At 45.4% G+C, this 27,234-nt stretch overlaps 2 protein-coding genes across 5 annotated transcripts in view; one reads left to right on the top strand and one right to left on the bottom strand.

Moving 5' to 3' along the window:
- Positions 1 to 5,563: 5,563 nt before the first annotated feature.
- LYAR (Ly1 antibody reactive) lies at positions 5,564 to 25,990 on the bottom strand. The gene is made up of 9 exons (XM_032775779.2): positions 25,914 to 25,990; positions 23,787 to 23,976; positions 20,987 to 21,101; positions 16,522 to 16,629; positions 15,254 to 15,337; positions 9,245 to 9,656; positions 8,807 to 8,920; positions 6,606 to 6,691; positions 5,564 to 5,999 (listed from the first exon to the last, which is right to left on the bottom strand). The coding sequence occupies exons 2-9, from the start codon at positions 23,906 to 23,908 to the stop codon at positions 5,865 to 5,867; spliced, it is 1,176 nt and encodes a 391-aa protein (XP_032631670.1). The 5' UTR covers positions 23,909 to 23,976; positions 25,914 to 25,990; the 3' UTR covers positions 5,564 to 5,864.
- A 4-nt stretch (positions 25,991 to 25,994) lies between these two features.
- The window catches only part of ZBTB49 (zinc finger and BTB domain containing 49), a 33,819-nt gene continuing 32,579 nt past the window's right edge, over positions 25,995 to 27,234 (top strand). For all 4 annotated transcript variants that reach the window (XR_004373079.2, XR_004373078.2, XM_032775775.2 and 1 more), the window contains exon 1: positions 25,995 to 26,257. Coding sequence is in view for 2 of the 4 variants with exons in the window: in XM_032775775.2 (XP_032631666.1) it covers positions 26,027 to 26,257 (231 nt within the window). In the remaining 2 variants the exon portion in view is untranslated. The remainder of the gene's footprint in view (positions 26,258 to 27,234) is intronic.

A 27,234-nucleotide genomic window follows, 5' to 3' on the forward strand; every position in this document is an offset into this window, starting at 1 on the left:
TCTCGATATGAAGGATGTTACTTCCATGTCAATATTCATCCTGCCAACAGACTTTTCTCAGATTTACGGTGAATGCAGACCATTTCCAATACCAAGTACTTCCTTCAGAATAGCTACCACTCCCAGAGTCTTCAAATTATTTTCTGTAGTAGTAGCTCACATCAGGCATTATGGTCTACTTGTTTTTCTGTACATTGATGACTGACTCCTGGAAGCCAACCCTGCCAAAAGGCCCTCGTATCGACCTCCATGTTTCTCAAGTCCTCGCTCCAGTGGGAGTCAGCATCAACATCAAGAAATCAATACTCAACCCCACATAGTTGCTAGACTTCATTGGGGCTATCAAACTCTATCACATCAGAGACAGACTTTAGGCAACGAACGCTATCATGGCTCACATGATGAACCATCCACATGTACCAGTCATGACTTGCCTGTCTCTTCTGGACCACCCAGCTTCGTGCACCTCTGTGACCACTTTTGTGAGACTTCACCTTCACTGCCTTCAGACATAGCTCTGAGCTGTCACTCTATGGACCTCAGGCTGACAGTTCCGACCAAGGAACTGTTGTCTCTTTTAAGGTTGGCAGAGCCACATCACATATGCATAGGAGATCCCTTTCTTCCCTCCTCTCCAAGCAAAATTATCATCTCTGATGTGTCCCTGGTAGGCTGGGAAGCCCATATGGATGACTGCATGGCACAAAGTAGGTGGACATTTTGAGAATTCAAGATGTATATCAATATCCTGGAACTTTGAGCAGATCGAAAGATGTGCGAATCCTTTCTCCCGCTCATTTGATCTGATCATGTCAGACACCACCACTAGAGTTTTCTATATCAACAAACAAGGGGGAAGCTAGATCTGCACAGAAGTGGTCAATCTCTGAACTGGTGCATCAAACATCAAATCATGTTATCCACAACCTATCTTCCAGGGATGCAGAATGTACTTGCAGACTCACTCAGCAGACACTTTGTGACTGACCACGAGTGAGAGCTTCATGATACAGTGCTATGCAACATCTTTGAACAATGGGAGACCACAACCAGAGACCTAGTGACTTCTCAAACTAACAGCAAATTGTACTTCTCCAGGGGAGCACTCGATTATCATTCCCAGGGCGATGTTCTCTCGTTTTCATGGTCAGACCAACTCAACTACGCATTTCCTCCACTGCTGCTCCTACATCAAGTACTCCATAAAATCTGACATGACAGGGTGACGGTCATCCTCATCACCCCATTCTGGCTCAGACAATTCTGGTTCTCCCATCTCCTCCACATGTTCTGTCCTCTGATTCCTATCCTGAACTTCCCTTGTCTCCTTACCCAGCATGGTAGCAGAATTAAGCACCCCATTCCACATCTGCTCCTTCTCAGGGTGTGGTATTTGGATGGGTATCTACTCTAGAAAAGGCATGCTCCTCGACTGTACAAGACATTCTCTCTAACAGCAGGAAAGGCTCCACTAGACAATGTTACTGGGCTAAATTGAGGTGCCTTTCTTCTTGGGCCCATACCCTCAGGTGAAGGATCTTCCTGCTTTCCTGGGTGAGGAGATGAGGAGTGTCCTGGAAAGTGACTGGTGAGCAAACGACTAGCTGTATCAGGTAAAGAAACCATATTTGTCTGGGCCAGGTTGGAACTATTTGGATGATTCTGGCTTTGTCCCTTTTTATTTTGAGTAAACTGTGACTATTACAGGAGTCAGTGAAAACACATACAATAGATCTGACAACCAATGAAGGTGAAAGGCGTCCGCCAGAGATCAGTGACTCATCCTGCCTCTGGAGCAAGAATGGGCACATTTTTTGTTTATTGCTATGGCAAACAAGTCTATCTTGTACTCATGAGGGAATTCTGCGCCAAAATATTTAAAATTCTGCACCAAAGAATTAAAAATTATGTGCACAATATTTTAAAATTTTGCCAATAAATAAATGTGGCTCCTGCATGACAGTGGGGAACACAGGCCACTGGCTGCATTGATGTGGGAAATCACTCTGAAGCCCTCACCTCTCCTGGTACAGTGACTTGGCAGTGAGGCTGCACCTGACCCAGACACAGTGTAAAGGCTGGGCCTGCTCCAGAAACACCCCAGTTCCCTACCCTCTGTGCCAGGCACACCAGGAGTGAGTGGGTAGGCTCAGCCCAGCAGGATCCAAGTGTGGAGGGTATTCAGGTGTGGGGTGAGAGGTTTTTGTGTGGGGCAATCTGGGTGTGGGTGGATCAGTGGGAGATCTGGATGCACAGAGGCTCACAGGGGGTTCTGGGTGCAGGGGAAATGCGACTCTGCAGGGGCTCCGGGTGAAGGTGGCTGGGGTACAGTGTGTGTGGGGGGGGTCTGGGTGTGGGGAGATGGGGCTTCATGTGGGAGTCTGGGGGATTCAGTGTGGGGGTCTGATTGCTGGAGGAGTGGGACTTGATGGGGTGGTGGTCCAGGTGCAGCTGGTTGGGGATCAGTGGGATGGAGTCTGGGTGTGGGAAGCTCAGAGGGGTCCAGGTGTAGAGGGGTAGGGTTTGTCGGGATGAGGGTTCGATAGGCCTGCTTAAATGGGGGAGCCCCAGTTGCTGCAGAGGGGATACCAGAGGCCAAGCTCCCGCTTCCCCTTTTCTTCTCCATCCCCCTATTATCACTCCCATATTCCCCAGCCCTATTCTACTTCCCCTTCATTCCACTGCCTCTTCCTTCCCTGCCCTTGCCCCCTTTCCCTCATTTCTCCCGCTGTGATCAGATATTTTGCCTCAGTTGCCTGAAATGCCTCACAACACTTTAAATTGGAAATTTGCAGAAAAACATCAAGAAAGGGTTTAAAATTAGGAAAGATTATTGTTGGCTTAATCAGACATAAAATGGGTGGTGATAGTATTAGGACCCTTTAGAATGCTCAGAACAGTAATTAGTTTTAGGAATAAACCTGTGGATTAAATAAAAGTTAATAGTTAAAATTAGAAAAATCTAGTAATAGGGCCATAGGGTGATGTAATATAGTGGGAGATCCAACTTCTAGGGCACATAGGGATCTATTGCATATGATGTAGTAACTTCACTTCCTATGATGCAATGATAAATTCCACTTCCTATAGGGAATGACTCAGCAAAATCCCATAGCAATACATTGTAGCCCATAGGAATATATGGGACTTTCAAACAGGAAGTAGCTAGGGTTCAGCCAAAGGTCAGTTGAAAAGCTCCATAGGAATACATTGACCCCATAGAAGTCTATGGGAGGAGGCCAAGCCACTAGTACATGTGACTAATTAGTATTCAATTAGCATATGCTAATATATAGAGGCTGATTGGCTGAGCTTCAGTGTCACATCAGTGTATGTGACAAATTAGCATATGCAAATACTTGGCAGCTGATTATAAATTCTAGCTAATCATAATTCAGCTAATGAGCTGCAAGTCATATAAAGGCAACAGACAGCAGGCTAAAACCTTGCAGGCGACTGGGACCTGAAGGAGAGCGGAAAGCTGCAGGACACCTGCAAGAAAGATGTTCAGAGTAGTGGCAACCACCAGTAGAAGCCTGCTGGGTAAGAAAGCTAACTAGTGCCTGACAGCAGCAGAGTAGCTAGCTCAGAAGTGGGCAAACTATGGCCCGCAGGCCACATGCAGCCCATGGGCCCCTCCTGCCCGGCTCCTAAGCTCCTGCCCTGAGAGGCTACCCCTGGCCCCTCCCCTGCAGCCTCAGCTTGCTCTGCTGCCAGCACAATGCTCTGGGCAGTGAGGCTACAAGCTCCTGGGGGCAGCGCAGCTGCAGAGCCTGGCCTGACCTGGTGCTCAGTGCTGTGATGTGGCAGCCTCAAGCTAGGCAGCATGGCTGCCTGTCCTAGTGCTCTGGGTGGGGTGGCTGTAATGCTGTCAGCCACCAGTACTCCAGGCAGCACGGTAAGGGGGCAGGGACCAAGGGGGGTTGGATAGGGAGCAGGGGTATGGAACAGGGGGATTGAATGGGGGCACAGGTCCTGGGGGGAGGGGTAGGCAGGGAGAAGGGGTGGTTGGATGGGGCAGGGGTAGGTAGTCAGGGGCAGGATCCTGCCTTCAAAATAGTGGGATGAAAATCAGAAGGGATTTATAGGTTAGATTTAGTAAACTTCCTCCTTGAGACATGAGGAAAGTTTTCGACCTTAAGTACCTGACAGGCTCCTACAACTGTATTTCGGATTACACCTCAGCAGACAGGGCATGATGTTCCAGGATGTTGAGCACTTGCAACTCACTGATCTCACACTGAATTTGTTTAATCCTATCTAAAGCAACTGGGGATATTCTAATTAAAATTATAACTTGATATGGATATTTTAAATCAAACTCTTGCACTGATGATTTTTGTAAATCTATTACTTTCAATTTCATTGACTGTCTTATTTTGCTTATATGAAGAGTAAATAAAATCATGCTTTTATCTTTCTATTCTAATTCACTATTTTGTATGCCTCTCTCATAACCTTTTTCATTTGTCACTCTCTGACCTAAACTATCCCAATCTTTTAAATGGCTTCTTGTATGGAAGTTAGTGCAGACCTCTAGATCCTTTTAATCACCTCTCTCTGAAGTACTTCACTGACAACAGATGACTAGGGTACAGATCTGAAATTTGTATATCTGAATTGCAAGTCTATTGTATCAAAACCAAGTAAAGGTATTTGAACAAATGGAACCCAGTGTTCAGAGTTAAATTTCACAGCTACAGCTTTAAATAAATTAATTGAAATATTTATGTATGTTTATGTATTAACTGTGGGCACATAAAATTGTTCATTTACAGCTTCTCAGAGATCCTAAAGCCCTATGAGAATCTTGTCAGCTGCTAATCCTGGCCTGGAGCATATAGTTTTTCACCACTTTCCTGGATACTCCATGCTATTAGATATTTCCAGATAACGGGGGAATTTTGTGACAGCCTGAAACTTTAATCTGTTACTTCAAGTAATACTCTCTATACAAATTTAATTTTATCATCACTCCTCTACACATTTCTAGGTTCCTTACTACTTTGAAGTCACAGAAATATTTATAACATCTTCCAGTTTAATACTACCTGCAATTTTAATTAGTGCATTATTCTAAAAGCACAAACAAGAATAGGTAAAATTGGGAAAAATTTCCCCAATTTGATAAACTGGCATTATCAGTATTTATTGTCAAACTTCCAATTGAGGCAATAGCCCTCACAAACCAACCAATCAACCCACCCCCAAGCTTTACTTGGCTTCTAACCAAATATTTATGGTAATGAAATATGAACAGATTTAACTGTGTGTATGAAGGTATCTATTTTCATTTAGTGTGCACTGGGAAATTAAACATTCAATGGATAGTGACTTGGCACAGACAAATCTCAATTATTCCTTATGACAAAGCAGGATACTGAAATATTAGTATGTATGATCTGCAGCATATACCATTAGCTTTGGACCAAAACAGTTTTGCTTCTCATAACAAATTATTTTCATGAGGTGTTGTATTAATACATCAAGTTTGCACCTGTACTGCTTCCTGCAAAAGGTGCAATACAACCTGGGTCTTAAGAAACAAAAATTCACACCTGCATAAATTCAGTAACATGAAAAGGATTTTAATAGAATGGGCAACAATTTTCCAGTGTCTGTTAAACGTTCTACCAAAAATATATTTTCTGAAAACATATGCAACCATTCCCAAATTTCAGTTGTACATATAAGTATAGGGAAGAAAAGGAGTGGGGAATCCAGGAATAGAATTACTGCTAAATTATGCTGTGATTCATACTCAGCGTCTACTGAAGTCAGTGAAAGCTGTTTGCGCATACGTGATAGGACAATTTGGACTGTCTGCAATTGTAGAACTTGATCATTATGAAACCACTCATTTTCTAGATCATGAGTTTAACTTTGTCCTTTAAAACCTTGAATTTGGGATTATTGTTCACTTTCTTATTAAATATGACTAGAAGATCCTCTTGTGATTTATGATGTTCACCAGCTACTGCATGATATTGGGCTAAAACCTACACAAAAATACAAAAAGAAATAAATAGTTCAAGTTAACAGGAATGATTTCCACTTTTTCATTTAAACATTCCACATGAAAATGCACACACATTATGTCTCAATTCAATAATATTGCTTAATTAAAATCCAGCAAGAAATCTATTAATACTTACAACTCAAGCTGAAATTGCAAACTTAAGTACACAGCTACCTCGATATAACACCACCCGATGTAACACGGTAAAGCAGTGCTCCCGGGGGGGTGGGGCTGCACACTCTGGTGGATCAAAGCAAGTTCAATATAATACGGTTTTCACCTATAACGCAGTAAGATTTTTTGGCTCCCAAGGACAGTGTTATATCGAGGTAGAAGTGTATGTCCTTAGGTGGTGTTCTGCTGGATTGGGGGAATCTCTAATTTTTTTTTTTTTTTTTAAATCACAGAATAAACTCTTTAATCACACATTTTTGAATCTTTTATACGATTTACTAATTAACCAGGTCTCATGACTATATACTTAAAGACTTTGTCTGTGTAGGATAGTTGTATGTTTTCCACAGTTTTCTTTTAAATAACCTATTTTACAAACTAAAAGGGGTTTTAAAAATGAAGACTACTGTACCTTTTTTCTTAGTTTTTTTATTGAAATTTCATTGTTTGGAGCTTTCTTCAGAACAGCTTTGATAGTTCCCTTCCAGTTGAATTTACCTATAATATTGTTATAAACATATTGGTATTACATTTCTTCTATATTTCTAAGTCATCTTTTCATCACATGTTCTAGCTAAAACTAATCCCAGAACCATCCTTGCCTTATTATTGCACCCACAGCAGCATGACCACCCTGGCACAAGGATCAAGCAAGTTGTTCCTCAGGTTAGCTACTGTAATGGGGTGTACAGACCCCATGCTGGCCTGGCAATCAACTGGAAGAATAAAAGAGCTGGGAAGCAGAGGGGCAAGCAAGCTGGAGAAGGAAAGTCCTGCTGGAAAGCTGGTGTGAAGCCACCCAGAGAAGGGATGACTGGATATACAGGCTGTAGAAGCCTACAGAACCTAGGGAGGTAGCAAACTCAGCACAGCAGGAGGAGTTGCTGAGGCCTGATTCCACCTGCCTAGTTTAAGGATCCTTGAGCTGGAATGCAGTGGAGTGGGTGGGCCTGGGTTCCCTTACCAGTCCCCAAGACTTAGGAGCCAAAAGGAGTTTCCAGATCTGCTGATGACAGGGACCAGCAAACTCTGCCAGGGTAAAGGAGGAAACCCATAAACCTCAGCAGGACTGAAGCTAACACCCTTCATTGCCCAGAATGGGCCTACCACACAAACTTAGGCCTTGTCTACACTTTAAATGCTACAGTGGCACAGCTGCAGCACTTCAGTATAGCCATTACCTATGCCAATGGGAGGGGTTCTCCCATCGGCACAGGTAATTCACCTCCGCAAGAAGCAACAGCTAGATCAATGGAAGAATTCTCTCATTGATCTAGTGCTGTCTACACTGAGTTTTCAGTTGGCTTAACTGTCTCTCCCGGGGTGTGTGGGGATTTTTCACACCCCCGAGCAACACAATTAAACCCACTTAATTTTCTAGAGGCAACCAGGCCTTAAGCAAGAGATGCTGGCTGACTGACTGCCCTGCCAGACAAAGCAGATTCTGTGCAATGCTCCGTCTGACCAAAGTGGGTGCTGTTGCATTAGCACACCAGCTCATCATGAAGGAAGAACAAATGACAGGACACCATCCTGGGAAAGGAAGAAGCTGAGCCCTTAAAATAAATATTATATTGTGCTTTTCACCAGTAGCTCTCAGCTCCTATGTGATGCACAAATAGGAAATAAAGGGTTTTCTCCTCTTTTTTTTTTAAAAAATAAGGGTGGCAAATTTAACACATAATGCATACTTAGGAAGCCATTAATTAGTATTACTTGTAAATGTGAAAAAAAAATCACCAAATTACATGGGCTCAAGAAAAAAGATTCATTAAACATATAAATTCTGAATGTCAAATACAACTAGCTAAAAATAGAAATAAGGCCAATTTGTGACCCAGCTATCATGTCACGTTAAGGACTCTGGGGGGAGGGATAGCTCAGTGATTTGAGCATTTGCCTGCTAAACCCAGGGTTGTGAGTTCAGTCCTTGAGGGGGCCATTTGGGGATTGGTCCTGCTTTGAGCAGGGGGTTGGACTAGATGATCTGGAGGTCCCTTCCAACCCTAATAATTTTCTAGGATCTAGGTGCAAGACATGCCACCTTCTCTTACAATATGGGTAGCCAGCACAGGGGATTATGTAGGAACACAAGAGAGCAGCCTCTGTGGGGCAGTTGTTGCCCATTCCTAGAAGGTGGGTGGAAGTGGGTGCTGCGGATAGTGGCGAGCACACCTGAACAAACAAATCAGGAGAAAGAGTCTGCACCAGATATCAGGTTCTCAGAGATGACTTCCCCTGGAACAAGGTATGAAACAGACTGAGGGCTTGTCTTCAACAAAAACAGGGAGATTGACACTGTTGCAATTGATGCAGCGGGTGTCGACTTAGCAGGTCTAGTGAAGACCCGCTAAATTGATGGCAGACTGCTATCCGGTTGACTTTGGTGCTCCCCCAGAAAGGTAAGATAAGTTGACCAGAGAGCATCTCCCAGCGATGCAACACTGTGAAGACAAGCCATTAGTCACAATCTGGTTCACGGTCTTCTTCTGGGGCAGCCCTTTGCTCAGAGTTTTGCCCTAAATGAATAGCAGCACTTGACTGATTTCACAAGCACATAACTATCTTACTAAAATACATATGTCTAAACTTCCATTTTAAGTTTGAAGATACCTTTATCAGCATCCCCAATTTCTTCAGTTTCCATGGCTGCATCCTCACTTTCAGTTTCGGTTGTTGCAGATGTTTTTATATATTTCATTCTTTTTGTTGTGGTGCAAGGTTCTTCTAGACAAGGGGGAAGGGAGAGGGATGAGAGATAAATATGATGAGGAAATATTAACACATTCAAGTTACTAAAAAACCTAAAAAAAGTTTCTATTCTTGGCACTGGAGTTTGCTGTAAGATTTTTCCTGATTTTGAAATAAAAAAATTAAAAAACGTTACAATGTGATGCAAGTTAAGTTGCTTTGTACACTTTTTTTAAAAAAAACTTATAAATTATAGTTGTTATAAAGATTCTACCAGAGCAGGTTACTGAGTTTTCAAGATGCCAAAAAGAACAAACACTCTTCACTAAAATCTGCATGGAATGTGAGCTAGATATATACCTTCTGCATGTTTACGTTTTTGTTTCTTTGTATTTGTTCGTTCTTCTTCATTATGATCATCATTTCCATTTACTTCCACCTGAGCTGTATTATTCCTCTCATGCTTTTTCTTCTTCCTTTCTGTGTTATTGCTTTTGGAAGTTCCCTCATTTTCATCCTCAGTACCTTCCTTTTCTTTCTTAGACTTTCCTTTTTTATTTTCAAAGTTCTCTCGTTGGCTTTCTAATTTCATGTCTTTTTTCTCTGTCTTTTTGTTCTTCTGTCTTTCTTCTTTTCGCTCTCTTTTACTCTTTTTCTTCTCAAGTTTATCAGCCATCATTTCATTTTCTGTAGACAATGGGTTTACTTCACTTTTTACAGGCTGGCTTCCTACTTTTTGCAATGGTTTCTTTAGTTCTTTTTTGCTTGGCCCCTTTTTAAAAAAAAAAAAAAATATTGTAATAAAAAAATGTCTTTCACATACTTCATTTGGTAATGCCACCCAGATCTACTGCATTATTCATGGGGTAGAAAAAGAAATATTATGCTCTGAATAAAATAAAATAAGAACAAAACAATTGAGGATAGCATTACTTGCATTATCTCCACCATCTCAGTTGAAAACTTAAGGACATGCCTTACTCTAAAAGCCCCATCTGAAATGTTAAAATTTACAATACATGCATGCTTGTCATTTGTTATACCACTTAATTTTGGTTTTAGAAGAATGAAGTGGGCATTTGCAAAATATATTAGTTTATTCATTATTTTAGATGTTCCAAAATGATCAACTTAATTTCTTCTTCGAGTGCTTGCTCATACCGATTCCAATTAGGTGTGCGCATGCGCTGCACACACGATCGTCAGATTTTTATCCTAGCAACACTCAGTGCGTTGGCTGAGGTGCCGCATGGAGTGGTGCCCTTATGGTGCTGGATATATGCCCCTGCCAACCCAATGCCCCCTCAGTTCCTTCTTACCGCCCATGACAGTTGTTGGAACTGTGGAGCGTGGCTTTGCTGATCTCCACTTCCCTAGCTCTTAGCTCGTTTATACTGTAGATAGTTATAGTGTAGTTGTTAGTAGTTTCTAACTGTAGTTAATAGTAGTTTTTGTAGTTAGTGTACATAGTGATTGGAGGTAAGGGGCTTCTCCCCTTCCCAGTACCAGGCCCATGCCTAGGTCTCGGCTTCAAACCCTGCTCGGCCTGCCTCAAGCTGATGCCTACGGGAGACCCCCACGACTGTCTGAAGTGCCTGGGGGAATCCCAACCACCAGATAAGAGCCTCATTCAGAAGGCATTCAAGCCTCGGACAAAAAAAAAAAAAAAAAAAAAAAAGCAGCAGGGCTTTTGTTTGAAGCTCCTCTTGAAGGCAGCACTTAGCATGGCCCCATGCCAAGACGCGGTGCTGTCGGTCCAAAGCACGCCTCCAGCACCAGACATCTCCGGCACCGTTATCAGTGCAGCACCGCTCGCTGTCTCCAGGAAGCAGCACAAGCAACCTGTTGCTCCTGTACAGTTGCTGGCACCGCCTGTGCCCTTTTTGGAGCAGCGTCATGTGCCGGACCGTCCTGTGAAGGCTCCAACTCTGGCACTATCGATTCCGGTGCACATAAGCACCACAGTGAGCACCGTGGTTGAGCTCGGCCTGCCTTCCACCCCAGAGACTCTCTCCATTGCTCGAGACCTGATTGCGCTCACCGAGCTGGGACCGTCACAAACTTTGGTACTGTCGGTGCAGGCTGCTCCGACAGTACCAAAGTTTGTGACGGTCCCAGCTCCATTGATAGGGAAGCCCTCTATGATGCACCCTCTGTTGCAGAGCGAGAAGGGTCGGCACCGATCTTGGTTCCAGTCCAGGTCACGGTCCCGATCCAGGAGCTGGTCTCCTCCATGGCACCGATCATACTAGCAGTGCAGCTCCACCTCAAGAAGAGCTCCTTCCTGATATGATCAGTACTGGTCCAGCTCCCGGCACCAATCCCAGCACTGATCTCCTTGATGTCATTCCCGGCACTGCTCCGCCCATAGATCTTCATCCAGGTCCAGATCTACCTCCTGGCCCCGATTACAGAACCGCTTGAGACCGCAGCGCTGATCTCCATCCCCACGGCGTGGGCTAACAATGCACGACGATCGCTCATGCTGGGTTGCACTGGCTCCACCTTGGCCTTCCTACCCCAACTCGAGGTTGTCCCAAGTGGAGAATGGCTACCGCATCCATTACCAAGATGCGGACGATGCTAGCCAATGGCACGATGAGGGGCAGGATCTTGCTCAGGGACCCCCCACAATGGTCCTTTTGGACCCCTTGGGCATACCATCAGGCCCAAGGCATCCCATTGGGAGCTTCTCGGTCTGCCCACTCGGTACATCGGATCCCAGAAGCCACTGTCAGTAGCCCCCCTCCTCCCTGGGGGCTCAGAGCAATGGCCCTACCCTCAGCTCAGGCCCATGCCCCTAGCATGGAGGGCCTAGGGCAGCTGGACCACTTTCCACCTATGCAGAATCGATGACTATCCACCGTGGGCTATGATTTATTCTGCACTTGATCGACCTGGTGGCATCGCTTCTCCCGGGAGTCCAAAATACCTTGGCAGATCGCCTCAGCAGATCCTTTCTGGCTCACGAGTGGTCGATTTGCCCAGACGTTATCCATTCTGTTTTCCAGAAGTGGGGGTTCCCCTACATAGACCTTTTCACCTCTTGCGAGAATTGGAGGTGCCAGGTATTCTGCTCTTTCCAGGGGCGCTCCCCAGGCTCCCTATCGGACGCCTTCCTGATGCTGTGGAAAGACCATCTGCTCTATGCCTTTCCTCCATTCCCACTGATCCACAAGGTCCTTCTCAAATTGAGATGAGACAAGGCCTGCTTAATCTTGGTTGCCCCAGCGTGGCTCAGGCAACATTAGTACACCACTCTCGATCTGTCGGTGACCACACCAGTTCCACTCCCATTGTGGCTGGACTTGATCACTCAGGAGCATGACCAACTGTGTCATCTGGACTGGCAATCCCTCCATCTCACAGCATGGATGCTGCATGGCTAATACTCTGAGCTACGTTGCTCCTGCTCGGTGCAGCACGTTCTCTTGGATAGCAGAAAGCCCTCTACTAGGGCAACGTATCTGGCCAAGTGGAAGTGCTTCTCCTGCTGGTGTGCCCTAAGCAATACTGCCCCTCTGTAGGTGCCAGTACCTACCATCCTAGATTATCTCTTGTCCTTGAAACAGCAAGGCCTAGCAGTTTCATCCATCAGAACACCAAGCAGCAATTTCTGCCTTCTACCTGGGCAAAAAACGGGCACTTGGTTTTCTCCAATCCCATGGTCACCAGGTTCCTTGAGGGATTGGAATGTCTGTACCTGCGAATTCGGCATCCGGCCCCTACGTGGGACCTCAACCTGGTCCTAGCCAGGCTCATGGGTGCCCTGTTCGAGCCGATGGCCACTTGCTCTCTTCTGTACCTTTCCTGGAAAACAGCTTTCCTCGTCGCTATAACCTCAGCAAGACACATGTTGGAACTTTGAGCCCTCACGTCGGACCCACCATATATGGTGTTTCATAAGGACAAGGTACAGCTGCAACCATACTCTTCCTTTCTTCCTAAGGTGGTGTCTGCTATCCATGTCAACCAAGACATCTTCCTTCCGGTCTTCTACCCAAAACCGCATGCTTCGACAAGAGCAACAGCTTCATTCCCTAGACATTCATAGGGCCCTAATCTTTTAGACCGAATGAACTAAACCCCTTAGGAGGACGACTCAGCTGTTCATAGCAGTGGCAGACTGGATGAAGGGCCTCCCGTCTCCTCACAGCACATCTCGTCCTGAATTACATCATGCATCTGTGCGTGCTATGACGTGGCTGGTGTCCCAACTACGCACCTTACTGCCCACTCTACTAGGGCTCAAGCTTCATCCTCTGCCTTCCTGGCTCATGTGCCCATACAGAAGATCTGTAGGGCAGCAACTTGGTCATTAGTACATACCTATGCTTCCTACTATGCGATAGTGCAGCAGTCCAGGGGTGATGCTGCATTTGGTTCAGCGGTCCTTCACTCCGACATCTCACTCTGACCCCACTGCCTAATTGGAATCGATATGAGCAAGCATTTGAAGAAAAATGGTTACTCACCTTTGTAACTGTTGTTCTTTGCGATGTGTTGCTCATATCCATTCCAAACCTGCCCTCCTTCACCTCTGTCAGAGTAGCTGGCAAGAAGGAACTAAGGGGGTGTTGGGTCAGCAGGGGCATATATCCGACACCATAAGGGTGCCACTCCAGGGGATGCCTCAGCTGACCCATCGAGTGTTGCTAGGGTATAAATCTTTCAATGATTGTGCACACAGCGCATGCACATCTATTTGGAATGGATATGAGCAACACATCTCGAAGAACAACAGTTACAAAGGTGAGTAACAGTCTTTTTTTTCATTGCAACAGCAAAATTTCCAGGCAGATGGGAGTGCTGTGAAGCTCAGGCAAGCAGCAACAGGGAACATCAGAGAAGAACGAGGCAAGTCCAGGCAGAGGGTAGTTCCTAAATTACAATATAATAGTGAATACGTAAAGATATTTCTCTACAAGAGAGACAGAAGGTGTTGGCAACAGCTAAGCAACTCAGAATATTAAACAGAAATTGGGAGCATCCAGCTCACATAGATAAAAAGTTTAAAAAAAACCCAAACATGTTGAGAGTTGCTGGTTACAACTCTATAAGCAAGGCTGAGTTCCATTTTGTACTTAAAGTAGGGGTAGGCAACCTATGGCACACATGCTAAAGGCGGCATGCAAGCTGATTTTCAGTGGCACTCATGCTGCCCAGGTCCTGGCCACTGGTCCAGGGGGCTCTGCATTTTAGTTTCATTTTAAATGAAGCTTCTTAAACATTTTAAAAACACCTTATTTACTTTACATACAATAGTTTAGTTATATATTATGGACTTATAGAAAGAGACCTTCTAAAAAAGGTTAAAATGTATTACTGGCACATGAAACCTTAAATTAGAGGGAATAAATGAAAACTCAGCACACCACATCTGAAAGGTTGCTGACCCCTGATTTAAAGCATGGATTCACCATTGCGTTTTGTATGAGGATATGAGCACATACTCTCCAACCTTACAGCATTTGCACTTTGAGTAACAAAGTTCTTACTGCCCTGCAGTGAGGCCAAAAGGGGTGGGGGGAGGGGGAATGAATATCTGGGATCACAAACAGTAAAAATGCCTTAATCGTACTCTGACAGTTATTGCATGACATCACTATAGGGCAGAGTTAGAGTTGCTTGGTTGTCTTAACGGTGCATTTCTTAATATGTTTGGATTTTTTTTAAGTGTAACCTTAACTCTGAATTTCCTAGGTTTAGAACACTTGACTAGGGGACAGTCGAGACATACCTATGATGTTTTACCCTTAAATTATTGATATTCTTAACCTTAAATTCATCTTAATGAAGCTGTGCCTCTAGGAAAAGAATTATTAATCTTAAAATGCATTAGATAACATTTGTATTTAATAGAACTATTCTTTTTCAATAGAAAAATCCAAATTTTAAAGTTGCACTTATAAAATGAGTTAATAGAACACTCCAATGGGTGGGTAAATGAAACAATATACGTACTTTCAGATCATTACTACTCCAATCTGACATCTGTGTTCGATAATATTTTTGCACATCTTTTGTCCATTGTAACTGAAAGTGGATTTTCTGTTCCTTATTAGAAAAAGCAATCTGGGATAAGAAGTTTACACATACCTTCCTACTACCATGCTGCAATCACTGCCTATAGCTTACCTTCAGAGGTTGTTGTGCATACCCCAGCTATGCTGTATCAGCAATACATTGCACCATAGATTAGCAAAAATTTAGTCTCCTGTACTCTCTGTACTTCCTTTGGACACCACGAATGACTCTTCCCTAATATACAGTACTTAGTGTCTCCAATAGGAGTCTTGAAGGTTCTCCACCCTGTTTCCCTATTGCTGTATTCTTCCTGAAAGATTTTGTGGCTTTGATTTGACTTACATTGCTGGTTGCTTCAGAAAAGATATCCCACACCTCGTCTTGCAGAGCACTATTGTCAACATTAAAGCTGTTCACCATCCAATTCTGCGCAGAAAAAGAATAGTAGAAATGAGAAGTGACAGGCATTCAATTTTAACTTTTTAACCCTATGTAGGATAAAGTAAAATTAAACATATTCAGGCTCACTGAAGTCATTTAAAATATTGGACAAGTGAGCACGCTCCAAGGTCGTTTCCTTACTTTGTCACAAATTATTAAAATGCAAATAAGTTTCACGTGTATCTGTTTAGAAAATTGTTGGTGCTGTCTCAGGAGTTCCTGCTGCAGAGGAAAGTTCAGCAGCAAATTTCTTTTGATATTCTGAGAAATCAGCAAAAGCAGATTTTTTTTAAAAAAGGGCTATAATGCTGTGGCCATAAAGGTTTCCTCATTGCAATGTACTATTTCATTTGTTCCAGGAAAGGACTACTGAAGTGACATTGTACTGTTCAAGTTTTTGATCTCTATAGCTTTGGTATATTATGTTGCAATGTTCCCACGCAATACCATTCACTTCACCTGAAATCACTGGTTCCTCAGAAAGCTACTTGAATGTTCACCTCTGCTGTGGTAGCTCAAGAAGTTTCACCACAGCTTCTGTTTTCTGAACCTGAATATACATATTGTCCATTATCAGCCACACAAACTGAGGCATGGAGTAGGCAAAACATGCTCCCTTAACCCAGACACGTCTGTTATTCTTTATGGATGCTATATAAAATATGTGGAACCTGGCATAGTTGTCTATTGGCAGCTCAGTAAGGTGTCATTTGGAGGAATACAAGTTAGTGCACTGAACGGCAATGAAGGTTTCTGGAAGGAGCAATGTCTAGCAGAAAGATCACTGGAATGTTCTGAGGTGTGTTTGGGAACGTGTAAGTTGGCAGAAACAGCAAATGGAGAAATATTAAAGTGTGTGGTTTGAGGGGAGAGACTTACAGAGGGGGCATTTGGATTTACAGGGCTCCAAACCCAACAAATTCTCCAACATGTCTGACTAATAATAATTTAGATAAAAATTACATAAACAGAAGGCCTTTCATCCAAAGATCAGTGCTCTATAAATATTAGGTAAGTCTCAGACAGTTATTCTCCCCAACTTGCCAATTATACAGATGTAAAGACAGATTAAGCAACTTGTCTCAGGTAACACAAGTTAGTGGTGCACATATAAGCATATAATCCATTAGTCCTAATTTCAAATCCACTACTTGTCTCTAAAATCATACCTGAAATTTGACCTTTTTCCTTGGAATATTGTCATAGGTGTGCATTTGCTCCAAGATGTTTCTCACTTTCAGGCTAATGTTTGGCTTCTTTATTACTTCATGAATCTTCTGCAAGAAAGAAACCGAGTAACTTGTCAAAGGAGCACTGAATTAACTAGCAAAGTCAGATGCAAGATGAGATCAGAAATACAGAGTACCTTGAATAACATCTGCAAACAATTTATCGTATAGTCTAGTATTTGCCATATTTATATTTAGACAGATTATACAGCCAATTCTGAAAGTGTTATAGTATTACAAAAAGTGCATACGAAACACCAATTCTTGAGTTTGTGCTAAAATTCACTGGGGGGGGGGGGAAATCACAGAAAGTGATTATATGAATAATTTACACACTTTACAGCTAAGCTGAAACACAACTGATGCACTAAGTTTGAAAAATTAAATTCAGAAATAGCCCGGCCAAGGTAAGCTATTCCACTAGTTGTATACTAAATGTACACACTTTATAGCTCATCTTCGCTTTCAGATCATGCGCTGGTAAAAAGGCAGGGGGGGGGGGAGGGACCAGCTTAGCTGCGATCTCAAATGTAAAATATCTAAAAGTGGACAAGCAGCATAAACACTGGAGAACTTTAGTGTAACAAAGTTTGGTTATACCCTGTGAGTTGTACTAGAAGAGAATGCCAGCTGGATGTCTCTTCATAAAGCACGCCAGAATGTCACAGCCTTTTAAAAGAAGGGGAGCAGCTGTCTTTGACAAATCTGCACAGTGGGTTTCCAAATTAAAAGCATAACCAATAGACACTGGACAGTTTACAGGTTTTTCCCCCAAAGGTTTTGGGCATCTCTCAGGACCACCAGATAAATGAGGAGGCACTGTAAAACTATGCTACTTTTTTGGTAACTTAAATAGTAAGTACTTTTTACAAATCTAGTGCCCATCTTCATGCCACCATCCACTACAAATTCAGGCCCTGTTCTAGCTATTCATTCAAATACATGAATAACTTCAAGGATATCTGTAATCCAATTCAAAGCAATGGGATTATTTAAATACTTAAGTTACATACTGGTTTCAGTGCTCTGCAGGATAGCAGCTTTAAGGCTTTGTGTAGACAAACACTTAGTTTGCAACAAGCTGGGGTGTGAGTGTACCCTGCACTAGCCTGCCACATACTAAGTGCCTGTGTGGCGCCTGCTCAGTTTTAGTATGCTTTGACCTACTCCTATTGCAAAGCAGGGGAGATCAGAGCATACTAAAGAACTGTTAGCACATGTCAGCAGGGTCCACACAAATACTTAAGTTATGTAATGTCTACATCGTAGAGGGCTCTGTGATTCCTCACAGTCCAAAACCAGCAGTATAGCCACTCTGGGAAGGGCAGCAGCTCAGGCTGCCTGCCTGAGTATATACCAAGTACAGGGGTTGGCAACCTACGACCCAAAGCATGCAAGCCAATTTTTAATAGCATGCGGCTGCCTGCTGGGACTCCACCGTGCCATTAAAAATCCTGCCCGGTGCGGCAAGCTGCGGGGTCCGCGGTCCTGGGCTGGAGCACCGGGCCATGCGCAGAAACCCACTGGCCCCTCCCCCGCCTTCTCCCCTCCCCTGGAGCCCTGCCACCATGCATGCAGAGCTCTGGGGACCAGGGCTGCAAACTCCCGCAGGGCAGTGTTTGGCTCCGTGGGGAGGGAAAGACACTCCCTGCTCACCCGGAGCCCTGCCGCCACGCATGCAGCGCTCTGAGGGGCGGGGTTGTGCGGTCCCGTGGGGCAGCATATCTAGCTCTGCTTGCAGCGTCAAGGTAAGGGTCCAGGACTGGAGGCAGTCAGGGGACAGGGTGGGCTGGATAGGGGGTGGGATCCTCGGGTGGTGGTGGCGGCTAGGGGCAGGGGTCTCTGGAGGGGGCAGTCACGGAGCAGAGGGGTGGATGGGGCATGGGAGTTCTGGGGTCTGTTAGGGGGCAGGGGTGGACAGGGGTCAGGGAGCAAGGAGGATCCTGGGGGGAGGGGCTGTCTGGAGGCAGGACTGTGGAGAGGGGTTGCAGCGGGCAGAGAGAGGGTTGTACAGGTCAGGAGTTCTGGAGGTCCTGTCAGGGGGTGGGGAGTGGTTGGATGGGGCATGGGAGTCCCAGGAGTCTGTCTGGGAGTGGGGGTGTGGATAAGGGTTGGGGCAGTCAGGAGACAGGTAGGGTCCTAGGGGGGCAGTCAGGGGACAAGGAGCAGTGAGGCTTAGATGAAGGATGGGATCCTGGGGGGCAGGGGTTCCAGGAGTGGGTAGTCAGGGGACAAGGAGCAAGGGGGTTGGGGATTCTGAAGGGGGCAGTCACCCAGCCCTCTGCCCTGACCCCCCCCACCACCACTCTGAGCACCAAATGGTAGATCCTGCACACCCACATTCCCACCTGCATCCCTTGCATCATGTGGGAGCTGCCTAGGTAAGTGCCCCCACCCAAACCTCCTGCCCCAATCCTGAGCCCCCTCTCTCATTCTAGCTCCTGACCAGACCCTTCACCCCCAGCCCTGTGTTCCGTGCACTCCCACCCTCAGCTCCGTGCAGAGAGAAAGAATGGGCCAGAACCAGGAGAAGGTAGGTACCTACTGTATGTGGGCAAGGCCGAGACCCCAGACTGGCAGCGAGCTGAGTGGATCCAGCAGTCAGAATCCCGGCTGGCAGGAGCTGGTGGATGGAACCCCTGAGCGGCAGTGGGCTGAGCTGCTAGTTCACTGCTGGTCTGGGGTCCCAGCAGCCGGCCCCACAGAGCCTGCTGCCGGTGTGGGGTTCTGGCTGTCATACCCTTGCCAGCCAGGATCTTGGCCACAGGCCCTGCTCAGTCCACTGCTAGCCTAGTGGAACAGAACCTCAGACCAGCAGTGGGCTGAGCGGGCCGGCGGCATAAGATCAACATTTTAATTTAATTTTAAATGAAGCTTCTTAAACATTTTGAAAACCCTGTTTATTTTACAATACTAGTTTAGTTATATAATAGACAGACTTGTAGAGAGAGACCTTCTAAAAAAACATTAGAATGTATTGCCAGCACGCGAAACCTTAAATTAGAGTGAATAAATGAAGACTCGGCACACCACTTGTGAAAGGTTGCCGACTCCTAACCTAGTAGGTCAGGTATGACTGTACTTGGGTAGCTAGCCTGAACTGCTGCAGCCATGCTGCTGTTTCTAGCACTCTAGCTCAAGTAGAGTTAGTGCACATGTTCATCTGCCCCTGCTGGGAAGTATACTCCCAGGTGCAGTGTAGAAATACCCTTGGTGTACAGCAGGTTACTGCTAAGTAGATTCAGACTTCACATTGCTGCGAATTAAATGTTTGCATAGACAAGCCTTTAGTTTACTGTTGATGATAATTTTTGAAGCAATTCAAGTAACCATTGTCAATGATGTTGCCATAGAGGTGGAGGAAACAAGGTTACAAATCCAGTTCAAGACCTGTATTACTGATTACAATATTGTCTTTTTTTTAAATAAGAAAGTTGACGGGATTATTTACAAAAATACTTACAATTCTAAAGGGTGAGATAAAGAGATCTCTAAAACCCTCTTAGAAACCTCAAGAATCCTCTCAGCAATTTTTGGTTGTCACTTTTTTCTCCTTTTCAACAACTTACAGCAACCACCCCACTAGAGAAATAATCAAATTCAGCCCCCTAAAAAGCAAGCAGGGTCACAATAGATGTTAACATGCTCTTCCCCTGCAGGGAGTATGTCCATTTACAATATCCTGCACAGGAGCAAGGACAGAACCTGAATTTCTGATGCCTCAGCTGGTGAGGTGCATTACATAAGAATGGCCGTACTGGGTCAGACTAAAGGTCCATCTAGCCCAGTATCCTGTCTTCCGACAGTGGCCAATGCCAGGTGCCCCAGAGGGAGTGAACCTAACAGGTAATGATCAAGTGATCTCTCTCCTGCCATCCATCACCACCCTCTGACAAATAGAGGCTAAGGACACCATTTCTAATCCATCTTGGCTAATAGCCATTAATGGACTTAACCTCCATGAATTTATGCAGTTCTCTTTTTAAACCCTATTATACTCCTAGCCTTCACAGCCTCCTCAGGTAAGGAGTTCCACAAGTTGACTGTGCACTGTGTGAAGAAGAACTTTCTTTTATTTGTTTTAAACCTGATGCCCATTAATTTCATTTGGTGGCCCCTAGTTCTTGTATTATGGGAATAAGTAAATAACTTTTCCTTATCTACTTTCTCCACATCATTCATGATTTTTACACACTTCTGTCATAATCCCCCCCCTTAGTCTCCTCTTTTCCAAGATGTAAGAGTGTCAGGCTTGTCTGCTCTTCAGGACATTTAAAATAAAACATCTGTACATTTATTTTCCCCAATATGAATTAGTATTTGTGTTTCTAGTATACACGGTTTTCTGAAATAAAGTTATCAGAAAGAAAAGAACATTAAATATATATTTTTTTAAAAGTGTTACCTGGATCCACTCCTGTTGTTTAACATCTCCTTTGTTAGCTTTGGCTTCATAACCCTTGCCACCATATTTCTGATCTTCACTTATACATTTCACATGGCTCTTATAATCATCACCCCTTAAATATTAATAAGCCACACTTAAAAGTCTGTAAACTGTGTTCCATTTCAATTAACAAAACTATTAACAAGTCACAGTCAGTCTCTCAAACAAGGCAACCTTCATAAGCAGGGAAACTTGAGTTGCCGTTGTACAATACAAATATCTGCCAATCCTATGAATGCTTACAAATGTGTACACTTCTGTTTGTGTTAGTGGCCCCATTGAAGTCAGTGGAACTATTCACATGAGTGAAGTAAAGTATGTGGATATTTGAGGACTGCTTGAATTCCTGCCAGTCTAGGGCCTGATAAATATCACTTGACTTCAATGAATGTTAAGATTTGCAAAGAATGCAGAAATGGTCTTTAATAAATATAAACATATACAGTAGTATACATCTACAATTACATAAATAAATTATTATATGTAACATTTACCTTAGCTCACATTGTGGAAAAGCTCTTGGGTAGAGTTTAAAAACCATTTATAGAGCACCACTCAATTCTAAGGTAGCTATATGGCTCCTATTACCATAGTATCTGAGTGCCTCACAATCTTTAATGTATTAATCTTCACAACACTCTTGTGAGGTTGTGATGTACTATTTAACCTTGTTTTACAGATTGGGAACAGAGATAGGTTAAGTGACTTGGCCAAATTTACATAGGAAGTCTGGAGCAGCAAGGGAGACCTGGCTTCAGTTCAGGTCCTAGGTTAATGCCCTAACCACTGGACCATTCTTCCCCTTCAGCAAAGTGGAATGGGGCCTGAATTCTGTAACAGATACTAGTGCTAAAATGGAAACACACAGATACACTTCTAAAACAAACTTGTTCCTGGATTTACAGATTGTTTACCAAGTTCTGTCTAGGGACATGTTTCTGATCAAGTTATTTATACACTTCTACCTTGACAGAATGCTGTCCTCGGGAGCCAAAAAAATCTTATCGCATTACAGGTGAAACTGCGTTATATTGAACTTGCTTTGATCCACACGAGCACTGCTTTACCATGTGATATCCGAATTCGTGTTATATGGGGTTGCGTTATACCAAGGTAGAGGTGTAACTGAAAAATAGGACTGATAACAGAAAAGCTAATCCTACCCACTAGAGAGCCTACTGGTCTGTACCTACGATTATTTCCTCTTAATTTAGATAAAAATAGAAATTCAGTTTTACAGTTGGGAAGGTAGACTGTAGTGGGGCTTTTCTGAAGGATCTGGCTAATTATAGACAGAGCTGCTGCAATTTTGGCAAAAATTATTCCACAGTCACACTGATTCTGCAACGATCAGCAACATTTTTGCCATAATCAAAAGCTCAAAGTACTATAATTCATAGCTGCAAAGAGTAACAATGGTAACTGATGTTTACACTGTATAAAGGAATTGAAAAGTTCTAGTGGGCACCTTCATGCCGTAAAGTTATAACAAAAGGAAAGCAAACATCAATGTTGCTCCCTCATCTTTGGTATTGTTTAAGTAAGCCACTTCAACCTGCAGAGAAGTGCAGAGTGCTATTCTCTCCCTTCCAAATCCCTTTCCCCACAATTAGAACCTGTTGCAGCTTATATATTTTTAGCATAATTTCTTGTCAGTTTCATGGCTGCACCCAAGGCTCTGAAGAGCAGCTGTGAAATTCATCTTCTCACTCTGCTACTACTTTGGAGAAGCTATGCAGTAGAACCAATGGAATGGCCTACCACAGTGGTTTTCAAACTTTTTTCTGGCGACCCAGTTGAAGAAAATTCCTGCTGCTCGCAGCCCAAAAGAGCTGAGGATGAGGGTTTTGGAGTGTGGGAGGGGCTCAAGGCTGGGGCAGAAGACTGGGGTGCAGTGTGGGGCCAGGGATGATTGATTTGGTGTGCAGGAGGGGGCTCCAGGTTGGGGGAAGCCGGCACTTCAGGGGTGGGGCAGTGGTTTGGGGTGCAGGGGGTGTCAGGGCTCTGGGTACTGACTCTGGGGTGGGGCCAGGGATGAGGGGTTTGGGGTGCAGGATGGGAATCTTGGTTGGGGGGGCAGGGGGGCTCAGGGCTTGAGTGCAGGCTTACCTTGGGCAGCTACTGGTCAGCAGTGCAGCAGGGTGCTAAGGCAGACTTCCTGCCTGTCCTGGCACCGCGGACCGCGCTGTGCCCCAGAAGCGGCCTGCAGCAGGTCCAGCTCCTAGGCGGAGGTAAGCAAGTGGCTACGCATGACTCTTGCCCACAGGCACTGCCTCCTCCCAGTGCAGAGTCAGTGCTCAGGGCAGGGGCAGTGCTTGGAGCTGGACCTGCTGCTGGCTGCTTCCAGGGTGCAATGCGGTGTCAGAACAGGTATGGACAAGCCTGCCTTAGCTGGGCAGCACCGCCAATGGGACTTTTAACGGCCAGGTCAGCAGTGCTGACCAGAGCTGCTGGAACCCAGTGCTTTACATTCTGTGACCCAGTACTGGGTTGCAACCCACCATCTGAAAACCACTGGTCTACCAACTGCCAACTCAGGACAGCATGTTTTAGTTCACACTTGAAAGGGTATTTGCAAAACCTTACAGCTAGAGTTGTCAGTTTCAGGGTTTCATTTAAAACCATCCCCCCCCCGCCCTCCAACCAATACCTCACAAAATAATTTAACTCCAAGATTTCCTAGGAAGCTTTTCTATGGTCAATGCTGAGTGTGCAAGTTTATCTGTCAAGCTCTACTACACAAACATCGTTGACATACCAGAAATCTTTGCCACAATCCATGCAAGAAAGGCACTGGCAGTTTCTGCAAATGTTTACATGTTTTTCAACTTGCCCTTTCTTCACAGATTCTCCACATGCACTGCAGGTAAAAACTACCATTTTGGTGAAGTGATTGAAATAGTTTCTTCTCAAAAGGTGCCTACAACAGCTTCTTTTCAAACTGAAATCTACAAAAAATTATGCAATTCATGTTATAACTCTGAAAAAGCATGTGAATTATATTTAAGAAAAACAAACAACCCACATAAATTAAGTGCACATGGATCAATCTACCAAACAGATTTAAATGTGAACAAGATTCACAAGTTAGTTGTGCTTCGATGTAACATTAATTTTTAATTGCAAACGTCTCTCTGCATATACAACTCAAACAATTATTCTGATGTTTTTAACTAGAAAACTTCATGTCACAAACTCAGATTACCTCCGATTCCTGCCTTTCCTTCCCTCCTCACATTAAAGAGCTTGCCAAATCTTGCTGTTCTTTCTTTGTAACATTTCTGAAATATGCCCTTCCTCTTTGTCTCTGCTGCCACAATCCTGGTTCAGACACCATGGTATTGTCTCACACCTGGATTAATTTAACCTCCTTCATTCTGAACAGCGGAGAGTCATAGACCCTATTTTATGCAACTTTGTAGTAATAAAAACAATCTTTTCCGGACACTTTGACTATATCGTGGCTTTCTGGTGTTATCAGGGATTCCAGTCACATTTTGCAAAAAGATGAAACTCTTTTCACTCAAAAAGTAAGGCTTTATCCTTCTGCCTATAGAACCATCCCTTGCTTGCCACCTTGCTTTTCTCATTTTAGTTCTCCTTTTGTTTCTCCTCCCAGTCTTGCCTTCATGCCTTTTTTAAAACCCACTCCCATATTTGGCTCTCACGCCAGGCATCCTTGGTCTTCTTCAGATACCCTTGTAGAACCCATTTTTTGGATTTAGGGCAGGTCTATGCCACAGCAGCACAGCTACAGTGCTGCAGCATTGATGCTTCCTACATCAACACAAAAGGTTTTTCAATGTAGTTAACTCACCTCTCTTAAGAGGTGGTAGTCATATCAAAGGAAGAAGCCCGGTGACCTGGCTGCATCTACAGTGGGGGTCAGGTTGACCTACTGCAGCATTCAGGGCACAAAATTTTTCACACCTTGAGGACAGGTGTGCACTCCAGCCTGAATCAATACAATTTACATCATTCAGTAGTGTGAAGAGCTCCACCCCACCCCTCCAGCAGTGCAGTTTTCACACTGTCCACACCGGTGCTACGTTGACAAGAGACACTCTCCCATCTACCTACCTCCCTCTTCTTGCGAAGGTGGCTAATGATGCTGACGGAAGAATCTCTCCCATCGCTGCTGCTGCGCCTACATAGCACCATAGTGTAGATTTGCCCTGAGGTATCTAGGCCAGTCTGTTTCAAACCTACCCCAGGCCTTGCTCTTGAGCAGGGTGACCAGACAGCAAGTGAGACAAATCGGGACAGAGAGTGGGAGGGTAATAGGAGCCTATATAAGAAAAAGCACCAAATATTGAGACTGTCCCGATTTTATAGGGACATCTGGTCACCCTACTCTTACGCCGGCTACCTGCTCCTCGCCGCATGCTGTGGGGCGCAGCTCCAGCCGCCACCACGGCTCGCTATGGTAAACTAGTCACTGTGACTCTCCTCCCTTCCTCTGCCGGCCGCGTTAGCCTCGCGTTCCCGCCTTCGGGCTGGGGGCTCTCTGGGGCAGGACCGGTCGCTAAGGGCCCTGCACAAACCGCCCGTCCAGGATTCATCGTTCGGCGCAGGCGGGTAAAAAGTGACCGGGTCACGGCAGACGTAGCCCGGCGGCGGGACCGCAGAGCGCGCTGCGAGCTGACAACAGGCGCGTCTCCCAGGCCCTGCCCACCCCCGACGGGTTCCCCCGGAGCGCCACAGACCCCGCACACCCTCGCAGGCGGGGCTCGGCCTGCTCCACCCGCCTTCCATGCGGAGAGGCCCCGGCCTGACGCGGTGCCCGCAACTGCTTCCCATGCCCGGAGAGCGCCCCTCAGACCGCGGCCTGGGAGCCTGAAGCGCTCCGAAGCGTGCAGGCCCAACCGCGTCCCCCTGCACTCACTTTAAATGCTGCACCACCGCCTCCAACGGCCAATCCCGCACCCGGCACGTGCTGCCACCCGGCCGCCGCGGAGCAAGAGGTACAGCTCAGCCCCAACTGCGCCTGCGCTCCGGATGGTGTCACCATGTTCCCCTTCCCCTGCTGCACGTGGGCCTCGGTGTCCCCACTACTGTCTTCCCTCCCGGCTCGCGTGCGACCGCGAGTCCGCCCCCTCCGTTCCTCTGCAGGGAAGCGGAAGTGCCTCCACCGGAAGTGCCGGGACAGGACGGGAGGGTAGCGGCCCGATCGGGATCCAGCCAGCATGGGGCGGCCGCGGTGATGGAGGAGAGAAGGCGCTGGAGCCGGTAGGGAGGTTGGGAGGGAGGAGACCTTAGAGCGGCCCCCTAGGGAAAGGAGCAGATCCCCGCCCTGCAGTGCTGGGAGCCCCGCTCCGGTACCGGGGCCAGGCCCCGCCCGGCCTTACTCTTCAAGGCCAGTGATTCGGTAGTTAGCACCTGGAGTCTGCCTCTGCCCGTACCCGTCAACGCTGGAGCAGTCACCCCTGCGTTATACCTGTAGCTGGGGGCAATATTGGGGTCAGTATAACCCCCTCCCGCACCCTCCGGTATGGCACCAGCCTCCTATGTTATATCTGTAACTGGGATTGACGGCGGGTATTATGACCCCTATCTATTCCTTTTCTCACTCCCCAATATTAAAGTAGCCCCCCCATCTGTAATTATGGCTGACTTGGGGAATAGTATAACCCTGTATGTTCCTTCCTCCGTCCCTAACATTACACCAGTCCCTCACGTTATATCTGTAACTAAGGCTGACTTGGGGGTGTATGGCATGTGTATATTTTGTTCTCTGTCTAATGTTGGTGGGCAAACTCCTTCCACGTTATACCTGTGGTGAGGGCTAATGTGATCCCTGCGAGTCACCCTTCCTCCCGACTTCAACATTAGACCACACCCCCCACACTCATGTTAGCCCAGTAAGTAGGGTTAACCTGGGGATTAGCACAACCAGCACTGCTTATCTCTCTGCCCCACTCACTAACATTAGACAAGTGACGTCTTTCCCCTTATAGTATACTTGTAGCTAGGGGTAATGTTGGGGTTAGCATAAACCTTGTATGTCCTCCTCCCCACACCCACTAACATTAGACCAGATCTACCCTCACTTCTGCACACTCATTTTAACACTGTAGCTAGTGCTAAAGTGGGAATTCACATAATGATAGTGACCCTCTTACATTCCTTTTTCTACTAACGTTGGAGCAAATCCTTTCCCTGTCTGCCTTCCCCTATGTTACACCTGAGGTTGTTTCCTTCCACAT

The sequence above is a fragment of the Chelonoidis abingdonii genome, chromosome 5 (genome assembly GCF_003597395.2).
Source record: "Chelonoidis abingdonii isolate Lonesome George chromosome 5, CheloAbing_2.0, whole genome shotgun sequence".
Lineage (NCBI taxonomy): Eukaryota > Metazoa > Chordata > Testudines > Testudinidae > Chelonoidis > Chelonoidis abingdonii.

Bases quoted from the DNA above. Each gene is read 5' to 3' on its own strand.
- LYAR (XM_032775779.2), bottom strand. From the start codon at position 23,908: ATGGTAGTTTTTACCTGCAGTGCATGTGGAGAATCTGTGAAGAAAGGG. The intron at 15,338-16,521 runs GTATGATTTTAG...TTTTCTGCGCAG, and splicing joins GGAAAAAGGTCAAATTTCAG to AATTGGATGGTGAACAGCTT. The intron at 6,692-8,806 runs GTATCTTCAAAC...ACAATATTATAG, and splicing joins AATTGGGGATGCTGATAAAG to GTAAATTCAACTGGAAGGGA.